We start from the raw sequence: 12142 nt of genomic DNA on the forward strand, positions 1-12142 counted from the left end.
CCCTCCCCCGGAGGCCCCAGGCCTGCTCCAGGCTCCTCTGAGGCTGGTCGGCTGCCAGCATGCCCGTGAGCACACGGGGCCGGCCTGCGGGTCAGGGAACAGCAAGGCCACGCTGGCCAGAGGAGCAGAGGGCGCAGAAGTCCGCTGTCTGCCCTTCATTCTGGCCGGTGTCGGGTCTCAGGCGGCCGGATCCCATTACCCGGCCCCAGGACATTCAGTTTCATTGAGGAATACTTTTCCTTTATGTTTCCTTGCGGTGCAGACGATTTACATGGATGATGGAGTGTCGTCTTTTGTCCAGATCAGGGGCTCCGTTCCGCTGTTTTGGGAGCAGCCAGGGCTTCAGGTAGGTAATGAAAAGAGTAAGTCCACCTTAAAGGAAAAAAAAAAAAGTAAGTATTATTGTTCACCTGCCCTTCTCTTCCGAACAGCTGTGGTTTGTTTCTTTTCACCGTGTCTCCTTCACAGCGCGGTTTTGAGGCTTGTTCCTCAGCCCAGTTGGATTGAAGTGAGCTACCAGAGTGTGAATACCTGTGTGCACCTGTACACGCATGTGTGTGTCGTGTTTATATACAGAAACGTATACATTGTATGTAATTTTCTGATCCTAAGCTTGCTGTTGATGCAGGTGAAGTGGGAAGGAAGGTCTTTGCTGATAAGTGAGTCGTATAACGTAATTGAGTAGAATTACTTTGTTAGTCCCCAGGTTGAGTGTATTGAGAACTTGGCCAAAGATGGTTTTTGAGAGCTGTGACCGTCATACAGGGCTTTAAAAGGTTTTCGGGCCCTAGTGGCCATGCAGCAGGTCTGATGTTTGGAGATGCTTGTTGTGGGGCCACGTGAGAATTGCACGGAACATTCCCATGATTTCTAAAAATACACCTTGCGGTCTAAAACAGGGCTGGGGTCAGTGCCAGAGGTATTTGGCATTCTGTCTCCTGGGAAGAGTTCAGGGTGTGGTGTTGCCACGTTCCAAGAACACGTTTGTCGTCAATGGAACTCTGCACTGCCTCATCCAGTGAGTTCCTTCCCAGGAGGGTCATGGACCAAATGGACCTGAGGCTCCTCACCATCGACCCAGATCTTTCTCCCTGGCCTGAGAGATCGTCTGTGTGCTCAGAAGACCTCTCTGCCCAGGTGTGGCTTTGGCTCCTCTTACTGAGGGCTCTGTGTGATGGCGGTTGGGTCGTCAGTGGTGCCTGAAAACGCTCAGGGCCATCTGCCAGGTTCTTGGGGGTGTTTGACACAGCTGGGTCTTTCCCGGACCTTGACTTGACCCCATGTCAGCAGAAGGCACTTTGTCCACATGGCTGTCACTGTGCAGTGAGGTGGAGGGATGAGTGTCATGTGGGGTGTGACCTCTGGGGAGGGGGAAGCTTTTTTAGCATCAGTCTTTCTATCCGAAAGGAACAGCGAAGACATATGGGGATGGCTGGTGGCATTGAGTGGTGGCATAGAGAGGCACACGTGAGGATGATTGTCACATGGAGAATAGTTCATCCCGAAAGAGTTTTTTTTTAATGGCTTTATTGTGATACAATTTACATGCCGTAAACATCACCCATTTAAAGTGTACAATTCAGGGGCGCCTGGGTGGCTCAGTCGGTTGAGCGCCCGACTTCAGCTTAGGTCATGATCTCGTGGTCTATGAGTTTGAGCCTTGCGTCGGGCTCTGTGCTGACAGCTCAGAGCCTGGAGCCTGCTTTGGATTCTGTGTGTCTTTCTCTGCACTTCCCCCACTCGCGCTCTGTCTCTTTCTCTTTAAGAAAATTTTGAAGTGTACAATTCAATGGTTCTTAGTGCATTTACACAGTCATATAACTATCGTCATGGCCTAATTTTAGAGGACTCATCCCCACCAAAAGCCCTGTGCCCACTGGCCGTCACCTCGACGCCCACCACCCTCCCAGCTCTCCCCCAGGCCTAGGCAACTGCTAGTCTACTTTCTATCTCTAGAGATTTGCCTGTTCCAGAGCATTCCAAAAGGGTTTTTGAAACTTTCTTTAGATTCAGAGTTTTCCTTCTGAAACTCCTGGAACTCTGTATTTAGCAAATGTCAAATGATGGTTAAAAAGGAAGCAGGAGACCATGTTGTGTTTCCTGTGACGATTTTAAGAAATCCAGAAATTGGGGGCAATCATGGTAGTCTTGGGATTTGGGAAGGAGCCTTTGAAATTCATCCCCTTCTTCCTCGCACCCAGTCCTGGGTCCTTCTTCCAAGATCTCTGAGATGCTGAGTTCCTCCTTGCCTTGCATGCTCTGTGTCTGTCTGCAGGGCGTTGCAGGGGATGCCCCAGATGAGTCTGCTGCCCCAGACCTTCGAGGAGGAGTCCCTTGTGTCCTGTCCGAGGCATTCCGGCTCTTTGGGATCTTCCATCCCGTTTTTCGGACTCTCCATGTTCTGGTCTCCGTCTTCCCAAAGCAAAGCAACACTGGTTTGTCAGTCCCCTAACTTTGGTCCCCAGCCTGACCCACTGGAGGCCCCAGATGCAGCCTGACCCTGCCATGAAGCAGCTGTCCCTCCATCTGACACGGGCAGTGTCCGTGGGGCTTGGCTGGCCCGCTTTTTGGCAATGATACCCCCTTTTAGACTCATAACACTTGTGCTTCTCCAGAGCCTCCGTGGTTTCTACAGAATAGGTTTCAAAAGGCTTTAGTGTCCATTAATCTTATTAAGGATTTGCTAACCTTTGGGTCTGACACCCGTGTTTATCCTCTAAATCCCATCCACCATCAAAGAGAGATTAGATCATCTTCACAGGGGACCAGGGGACAGCTTTCAGTGATGCTCTGCAGTGCCCCTCCCTGAACTCTCAATAGCTAACCCTGAAGATTGATTCTGGTTGTTTTTCTCCATTTGGAACCCCCCTCCCGCCCCCTTCTTAGGTGACTTGAAAGATGCAAAGATTTTTGGGTGAATGGTTCGTGTCTTAAATTGGCGGGTAGCACCCTCACGGGGCTGTCCCCGGGAACCAATGAGCCCTGCCGGGTTTAGGGCATAGGGTGGGGGCAGGCAGAGAAGACTCAGAGTGATGAGTCTGCATGGTTTCATGGCCACGGTGCCTTCCTTGTAAACTCCTGGATCTGGTGCCATTTCTGGCAGCCGTGTACCTTTAACAATCTCATCTTTACCATGTAAATAGGTTTACAGTTTATAAATCACCACACTGAAATTTTACCCTTGAAGCTAATGGCTCTCTTGGTATGGTTATATAGAGAGTATATTTTTTAAACTTTAAAAAAAAATTTTTTTTTAATTTTTAAAAATGTTTGTTTATTTTTTGAGAGAGGGAGAGACAGAACGTGAGCAGGGGAGACACAGAATCTGAAGCAGGCTCCAGGCTCTGAGCTGTCAGCACAGCTGCGAGATCCTGACCTGAGCCAAAGTCAGGTCAACACCTAACCGACTGAGTCACCCAGGCACCCCTGAGAGTATATTTGTAATATACTCTTAGTCCATTGAAGATTTTGCTCCCCATGTCACTTTAAGAATTTTTTTTAAAGTTTATTTATTTTTAGAGAGAGAGAGAAAGTGAGGAGGGGAGGGCAGAGAGAGAAAATCCTAAGCAGGCTCTGCACTGTCAGCACAGAGCCCGATGCAGGGCTCAAACTCACAAATTGAGAGATCATGACCCGAGCCAAAATCCAGAGTCAGACATTTAACTGACTGAACCACCCAGGCATCTCCCCCCACCACCTCCCCCCGCCCCCCGCCAAGTGTCACTTTAGAATCTTCCTCCCCTGTAACGTGTGCAGAAATGTCTCGGAAAGGTGATTTAGGTCTCTGTTTTGAAGCTTCGTATGACATCACCAGCCGGAGGAGGATGCACAGTAGATTCGTCCCCTTTGTCCTTCCCACCTTGCCTACATTCACTTCCTCCCTGTTAGACCCATTTACTAGGCTTCTGGAATGTGGCACCGTGTGTGCTCATTTGTGTGGTTGTACTTTTTTTTTTCGTTTTTGGTCCCAAAAAGGATCTCTATAAGCCATCACAACAGTTTCTTTCTTTCTTTCTTTCTTTCTTTCTTTCTTTCTTTCTTTCTTTCTTTTTTCAATATATGAAATTTATTGTCAAATTGGTTTCCATACAACACCCAGTGCTCATCCCAACAGGTGCCCTCCTCAGTGCCCATCACCCACCCTCCCCTCCCTCCCACCCCCCATCAACCCTCAGTTTGTTCTCAGTTTTCAAGAGTCTCTTATGCTTTGGCTCTCTCCCACTCTAACCTCTTTTTTTTTTTTTCCTTCCCCTCCCCCATGGGTTTCTGTCAAGTTTCTCAGGATCCACATAAGAGTGAAAACATGGTATCTGTCTTTCTCTGTATGGCTTATTTCACTTAGCATAACACCCTCCAGTTCCATCCACGTTGCTACAAAGGGCCATGTTTCATTCTTTCTCATTGCCACGAAGTACTCCATTGCCATCACAACAGTTTCAAAAATAATGAAGAGGTTGGGGTGAGGGAAAGATACTTGTAATGAAAAGGAACCGAACCCAGGATAGAGTTGCACGTGTACTGCGGCCCCCGGGTCTCGTGTGATTGTATGCAGCTCCTTACCAGCAACCATCACCGAAAGAAACAAGATCGCAAGGCAGCTTCTCATGTGATTCCAAGCATAAACTTTACCAGTTATGGGGCCTGGTTGCCATTCAAATTCTGGCTCCCCTTCTTAGGGACCGTATACTTTCAACGAGTTTTTATCTCAGGAAAAAAGTTCTTATCTCAAAAAAGAAAGCCCTGAGAAGTTCCTATTTTTGCTAAACCTTAGTTTACTCTTCTGGAAGTGGGGTTAACAATCGACCTCCGGGGGTTATGGAGCTATCATAGCACACAGTAGACTTCAGTGCAGTGTCCAGAACCTGGAGAGCACGTAAGTGGTAGCCGTTGGTATTGTTAACATAAAAAATACTATCCAGGAGAAGAGAACACAAGTTGCATTGGGAGAGCGTGGCTCTTTGCACCCAGAGAGTGGTGTGAGAGCTTCCCCTGTCTCCATGAGGCCTGTGAGGTGGGGACAGTGTGCATGTACCTCTCTATCAAGACATGAGACCCAGTGACCAGGCTCACTGAGCATCTGTGGGTACGTGGGGGCGCTTCACATCATAGCCTGAAGGGGACGGGTCATGATGGTGTTGTGTGAGTAGAGCCCATGAGAGAGGAAGGCCAGGATCCCTGGGGCCTCTCTGGGAAGAGCCAGCCCCCCACTCCCAAGCTGAGGGGGTGGGTGTCTGAGCCGACTCGGGAGGGAATCAGACAAGGAAGGCAGCCTTGCAGAGCTGTCTACACGTGCGGGCGCTGCAGCCTGGGGGTCACAGTGTGTCCAGGGAGCAGCATGGCTTGCTGCCTGCAGCCCAAGGCAAGGGGGGGCCACGACCAGAGTTCAGACTGGAAAGGCAGGCAAGGGCCAGATCAAGATGGGCTCTGCATGTTACGCTAAGGAGCTTACGTTTTACTCCAGGAGCTGCTGAAGGAAGGGTGCTCTGACGAGGCTGCACTTTAGACTCGCCCGGGTAGCTTACAAAACTCCTGATACCCAGGTTGCATTGCTAGCCCAATTCAATCACAACGTCTGGGGGTGGGAGCCAGGCATCAGTACTTTCTGAAGACCCTTAGATGACTCCAGTGTGTGGGAATGTTTGAGACCCACTCAGTGATTGGTTGATAAAGCAGATTTTTTAGTGCCAGGAGAGAGAAGCTTGGATTTGTAGCATTAGCCCACTTCTCTGATGTGAAACTCCTGTCTTGGCCAATTTCAAGCTACCAGCTTGACATTGCACTTGACGCTGGGAAGTGTTGCACACGCGGTCTGCAGGTGAGGTGGAGGGAGCTGGCTGCAGCGCGGTGGACCACGGCGTGGACAGGTTCCGGGGGTGGGGGACCCGCCCCAACACAGGTGCAGGAGGTTTCAGTGTGGAGCAGGGAGACCAAAGGTAAAGACCCCCAGCGGGACCGTTGCGGCGGTCCAGAGGAGAGCATAACTACGGGAGGCCAGTGGTGCACGGGGACAGGTGCCGAGATGCCATTCGTGGTTATGGGACTTTCTCGGGTGCCGAGCAGACTCTGCTTTGACTCACGCAGCCACGCATCCCTGAGACTGGCTGTCCCTGCTGCTGACTCCCCTACCTCCATCTGTGGTTTCTAGCATAAACTAATGGCGTCAGGGACCAGCCAGGACCAATTGGCCAAGCGTGCACTTACCGCAGAGACTCGGAGGATGGTGAGGAGAGAGAGGGGATGCTGAAAGCAGAGGTGGCTGTCAGTCCCAGTGCACCTACGCCAATGCTGGTTTCATTCTAGCCCCCAACTGCAGCTCCCCTGTACGTGTGTGCGTGTGAATCATTTTAGTATTTGAGTATACTTGACCTACAGGATTACGTTAGTTTCAGGAGTACAACCTAGTGATTCCCCATCTCTGCTTTCCGCTTTGCTGACCACAGATGTAGCCACTGTCTGTCCCCGTACCAGCTATTACGGTACCATTGACTGTATTCCCTATGCTGTGCCTTTTATTCCCATGCCTTACTCAGCCCATGGCTGGAAGCCTGGCCCGCCCCCTTGCCCCATTTGGCCCGCCCCCTCCCTCCTGAGGCTCCTCCTCAAGGCTTCTGACACACAGTGGCCTCAGGACTGTGTGACAGCACAGAGGAGAGGTGCAGGTCAGTGTCAGCAGGACAGATGTGACGGCTGGATGTGAGGCCTAAGGCAACCAGACCAAAGGGGTGCTGGTGGGAAGGGTGGCCTCCTGAGAGAATGTCCCAGGCTTGGCTTCTGCCTGGGGCCCTTCCACTCCAGGAGGCCGTGATGCCCGAGGAAGCAGGGTGCCCATGGCCATGGCGGCTTGTTTCCTTGTTGGCTCACAGGCATCTGCACCCCGAGCAAGAAGGAGTCGAGGGAGATGAGTGGAAGCCAGAGCCTCCTAACCTGAGCGCACCTGCATGCACACGCGTGTCCCCTGGAGGAATCGGGTGCACACACTCCGATTCTTTGCCCCACCCCCACAGATTTTCATTCAGTCTGAGAGTTTGCGTTTCTTTTCTTTTCTTTTTTAAATGTTTATTTATTTTGAGAGAGGAGAGCAGACAGGGGAGGGGCAGAGACAGAGGGTGAGAGAGAATCCCAAGCAGGCTCCACATTGTTAGCACAGAGCCCGACATGGGGCTCGAACTCATGGACTATGATATCATGACCAGAGCTGAAATCAAGAGTGGGATGCTTAACCCACTGAGCCACCCAGGAGCCCCAAGAATCTGCATTTCTAACAAGCTTCCCTGGGGGTGCTGAAGCTGCTGGTCCAGGAACCACACTTTGAGAAACACTAGAGCCAGGGATCCATTCTGCCCATTCACTGCCCTGGTCCTTCGTTGTGGGTGGTGCCCTTGATTTCTTAGTGTTCTCAGGAAGGTTTGTCGTCAGCAGTGACACTGCACTGACTGCTATGGGGGACAGGAACATGCCTGTGGTGGTCCTGCCTAGCCCCATCCACATGGATGGTTATCAAAGTCTGGAGTGACGGGGGCAGGCCAATGGCACAGGGGGACATGCCGTGGCCCAGGCAAGCTGTGCCCTCTCCACTCTGGGAGACTCCAGATTGCTTTCCGTCTGGTCCTCGCCTTCCCCAAACCCGCTGATGTGCTTGGGAACCTGCTACATCTCGTCCTATTACTCTGCTTGTCCTCAGTAGCTGTGTAGGAGCACAGTGCCCATCAAATCACTTGGCACTTGTTACACAGACTTGTTAATAACCTTAAAGTGTGTTTCTGGCCTCTCTAGACCAGGGGCATTCAAGGACAGGGAATTCTGGGTCTCCCATCTCTTGCCCATCTCTCCATGGTACCCGGTGTCACATTGACTCCAGGTGGCAGGATGAGCTCATGAACTCCATTCTGGACTGAGTAATTGTTGTAATGGAGGAACGTAGAGCCCAGGGGTTGGACACTCTTGAGTCCAGTCATCTGTGGCTGAAATTTCTACCTGTGGGAAGAAGAAACTTTGGGGTATGATTCAGGGAGAGGCAGATGCAGCCAGTAACAGAACTTGTCATGACTTAAAACCAGGCTTCTGAACCCTGAATCATTGTTTCTCTACTGTCCCCTTACTGTGTTCCTCTGGGAAGGGTTCTAAACACAGCTGCAGCTTATCCAGGGTTGACTTCTTACCCTGATGGACAGGCTGACTCACAGCAGGCAGCCCCTTCTGTTGGGTTTCAGCCCTCAGGGATCTCACGGATGGTGGCTGAGAGGAGCTTAGCCCTGCTTTCTGCAGGCGCCTGCCTTATAAGATCAGAAGAAAGACAGGAGCTGACTGGCCTTAGAGTGCGGGATGGAGTAGTCTTCTCAGAACTCGGGCTGTGGAAGTTTCTGGAATTATCACATTTCCTCAGCAAGGGATTGATGCCGTTGGGAAAAAGAGTGCAGAATAAACACAGTGGCAAAATGAAAGCAGTTGGTTTAGCCTTTCGTAAGAACTCCCAAGATTACTTAGGACCCAAAGCTACTTGGGACTTTATTTGTAGACTCGTTTAGACAGACACGCCTAATCTCAGTAATTTCTGAGTTATTCCAGTAACCTGGAGTGGCTCTTTCCTCAGGTATGAAGAGGGACAGATGTATTACCTGTGACGGTAAGACTTGTCAATAACACTCCCCCCACATTCGGTAATGACTATGTCTGATGGTGCAGATGAATCCAGTGACAGTATGTTCGTAATGTTCAACAACAAGCAAAGCCCAACAATACACTTCAAGAAACTTTCTATCTTAAAATGATGCCAGGCCTGGGGGCACCCGGGTAGCACAGTCAGTTGAGCATCCGATTCCCGCTCAAGTTGTGATCTCATGGTTCAGGGGTTTGAGCCCCACGTCAGGCTCTGTGCTCACAGCTCAGAGCCTGGAGCCTGCTTCAGATTCTTTGCCTCCCTCTCTCTCTGCTCCTCCCCTGCTTGTGCTCTGTCTGCCTCTTTCTTAAAAATAAAAATTTTTAGGGGCGCCTGGGTGGCGCAGTCGGTTAAGCGTCCGACTTCAGCCAGGTCACGATCTCGCGGTCCGTGAGTTCGAGCCCCGCGTCGGGCTCTGGGCTGATGGCTCAGAGCCTGGAGCCTGTTTCCGATTCTGTGTCTCCCTCTCTCTCTGCCCCTCGCCCGTTCATGCTCTGTATCTCTCTGTCCCAAAAATAAATAAACGTTGAAAAAAAAAAATAATTAAAAAAATAAATAAATAAAAATTTTTAAAAATTTAAAAATAATTTTAAAAAGATGATGCCAGACCTACAGAAAAGTTGTAGGAACAGGAGCGTGAACTCCCATGTGTCCTGTCCCCAGATTCTCTCTAGGTTAGCCTCTTGCCCCCCACACCTGCTTTCCCTTATTTTCCGAACCACTGGAGAGCACGTTGCACACACATCATGTCTCCTTACTTAGCACGTCAGGACGTTTTTCCCAAGAGCAAATATGTTCTCTTGCATCACCGCAGGAGAGGTGCACACTCAGCACGTGTACAGTGACACAGTGCTCTAATTTAACGTCCAGTCCACGTTTCAGATTTATCAGTTGTTTCTGTAGTGTCTGCCGTGGCACTGTTACCCCTTCAGTCCGGGATCCAGGCCAGGACCCTGTCCTGCATGTAGCTGTCCCATCTCTTGTCTCCTTTGATCTGGATCACTTCCTCTCCCTTCCTGTCTCCTGTGACATTGACATTTTTGGGGAACACATGTCTTCTTTTCCTTTAAGTTGGAAGTGCCTCAAGTGGGGGTTTCCAGGGGTTTCACTGTGATCAGGTTTAGGGTGTGGATCCCTGGCACCACATCCTTGCCAGGGTGTCCCATCTGGAAGCCCACGGTGTCCATGTGCCCCCTCGTTAGTGATGTTAATTTTGGTCACTCAGGCAAGGTGCTACTCCATTTCTTCACTTAATGTGTCATCTCTTTCAACTAATAAGCCTCCAGGAGAGACTCTGAGACCATGAAAGCATCCTATTCCTCATCAGCCTCTCCCTTAACATTTATGATCAGTGGATGGTTTTTGCTGAACCATCCTTTACTATGGCGGCTATAAAATGATTTCCCCCCCCCCACTCTCTCCACATTTATCAGTTGGTGTTCAGCTGTAAGGAAGAGCCCTCCCTTCTCCCCCATCCACCTGCCCACCTCTCTGTCCGCTCATTCATCCAGCCAGCCAGCTGACTCTCATCCGTGTAGATTCATGGATTCCTATTTTATTATCAGATTATAATCCATTGCTGTCCTTTCTAGTTCAGTGACCAAATTGTCCCAGATTTGTCCAGAGAGAGCCTTTCAAGCTGCCTCCAATAACAATATACAGTTGGTTTTTTTTTTTCATTTTGAGTGAGAGAGTGAGCATGAGTGGGGGAGGGGCAGAGAGAGGGAGAGAGAGAATCCCAAGCAGGCTCCACGCTGCCAGCACAGAGCCCAATGCGGGCTGGACTGGAACCCACAAACTATGAGATCATGACCTGAGCTGAAACTAAGAGACGCTCAACCAACTGATCCACCCAAGTGCCCCATAACACTATATAGTTTTACAAGTTTATTTTTTAAGCTTTTGATGTTAAATAGGTAATTCTAAATAATAAGGCAAATTACTTTGCAGGTAGCCATAACTCAGGTTTTAGGGGGGGTTAGGGTCTCTGGAGTTGCAGAGGAGGTTGAGAAGTAGTTTCACGCTCCCTGATTGGCTTAGCCTCACCTCTGCTCTGCAGGTCTGACATGGGCCTCATGCACTGACCCTGAAGTATCTCTTCTGCCTTTGGAAGGGTTCTAGCGGGTGTGGTCCATGCAGCGTTAGGATGGGGCTGTAGCACAGCCAGGCTCGGGCTTTGAGACCCAAGTTCAGCACTGGTCTACCTGATCTGTGAATAGGTCATAGAAGGGCGAGAGGCTACAGCCTGGCTGGCACTGGGGGCGACGTGGGAAGACCATCACTTCCTAGGTTCACGGAACGGGAGGAATCACTAATGTTATTTCTCTTTGCTTTAGGTTGGCTCTCATCATCTGAGACTCAATAGAGGCCTAGAAGCCAATGCCCCTGCTTTCGACAGGTAGGGTTGTCTGGGACCATCCTTGGGAGTTGTCCCCCTGCCCCATCAGACAGTGGCACAGGGACAGCAGGGGGAGGGAGCCTCCCCAAACCCCGGACCTGCATCTGTCTTTTACTTTGGTTCTTTGCGCAAGAAGGGAGTTTATAGAATGGGACATTTAGTGACTCTCGGAGTTCCCTGAAAGTTCATTAATACTGAGGTTACACTTGGCAATTATTTTATCTGCCTAGTTCCTTCTTAATGAAGCTTTATTCCTTTGTCCTAGTTAACAGGGGATAATCTATAGGATATTTGTAGCTGCTTCTTTTTCTTTTAAAAGTAATATATTTCAGGGGTGCCTGGGTGGCTCAGTCGGTTGAGTGTCCGACTTTGGCTCAGGTCATGATGTCGCAGTCCATGAGTTCAAGCCCCGTGCTGGGCTCTGTGCTGACAGCTCAGAGCCTGGAGCCTGCTTCTGATTCTGTGTCTCCTTCTCTCTCTGCCCCTCCCCCCACTCATGCTCTGTCTCTCTCATTCTCAAAAATAAATAAATGTTAAAAAATTTTTTTATATTTCAAGATTTGAAAAGCTATAATATAGAAGGTATAAAGTGAGAAGTTAAAAAGTATTCTAACTTCCAATTCCCACTACTAAGGATTTCACTATTAGCTTTTTACATAGCATTCTAGAAAAACATTTGGCAGATAGAGATTTCATTTTCCTTTTTTTTTTTTTAAAGTTTGTTTATTTTTGAGAGAGAGAGAAAGCACAAGCAGGGGAGGGGCAGAGAGAGGGAGACAGAATCCCAAGCAGGCTCCGCGCGGTCAGCGCAAAGCCCAACGCGGGGCTCGAACTCACAAACCGCAAGATCGTGACCTGAGCTACAATCAAGAGTCAGATGCTTAACCAACTGAGCCACCCAGGTGCCCCTGGAGTTTGTTTTCTGAACCACAAACTGGACCGTTACACAACTTGCTTAAGAACAGCCATCGCTAACCTAAACCATAACTTGTATTTGAAATAGTTAATCGCTTCTTAAGATATTTGCAATTTTGATCTAAATGCTAATTTAAAAAATTAGTAAATGTCATAAAAATTCCAGGAGCGAT

General features: G+C 49.6%; 1 protein-coding gene across 4 annotated transcripts in view; it reads left to right on the forward strand.

Annotated features, from left to right (window-relative positions):
• Positions 1 to 12142, forward strand: part of SYNJ2 (synaptojanin 2) — a 104741-nt gene that overhangs the window by 47431 nt on the left and 45168 nt on the right. For all 4 annotated transcript variants that reach the window (XM_047859048.1, XM_047859050.1, XM_047859049.1 and 1 more), the window contains 2 exons: positions 263 to 346; positions 10993 to 11054. In XM_047859048.1, coding sequence (XP_047715004.1) covers positions 263 to 346; positions 10993 to 11054 — 146 coding nt within the window. The remainder of the gene's footprint in view (positions 1 to 262; positions 347 to 10992; positions 11055 to 12142) is intronic.

This window comes from Prionailurus viverrinus, chromosome B2 (assembly GCF_022837055.1).
Source record: "Prionailurus viverrinus isolate Anna chromosome B2, UM_Priviv_1.0, whole genome shotgun sequence".
Taxonomy (NCBI): domain Eukaryota; kingdom Metazoa; phylum Chordata; class Mammalia; order Carnivora; family Felidae; genus Prionailurus; species Prionailurus viverrinus.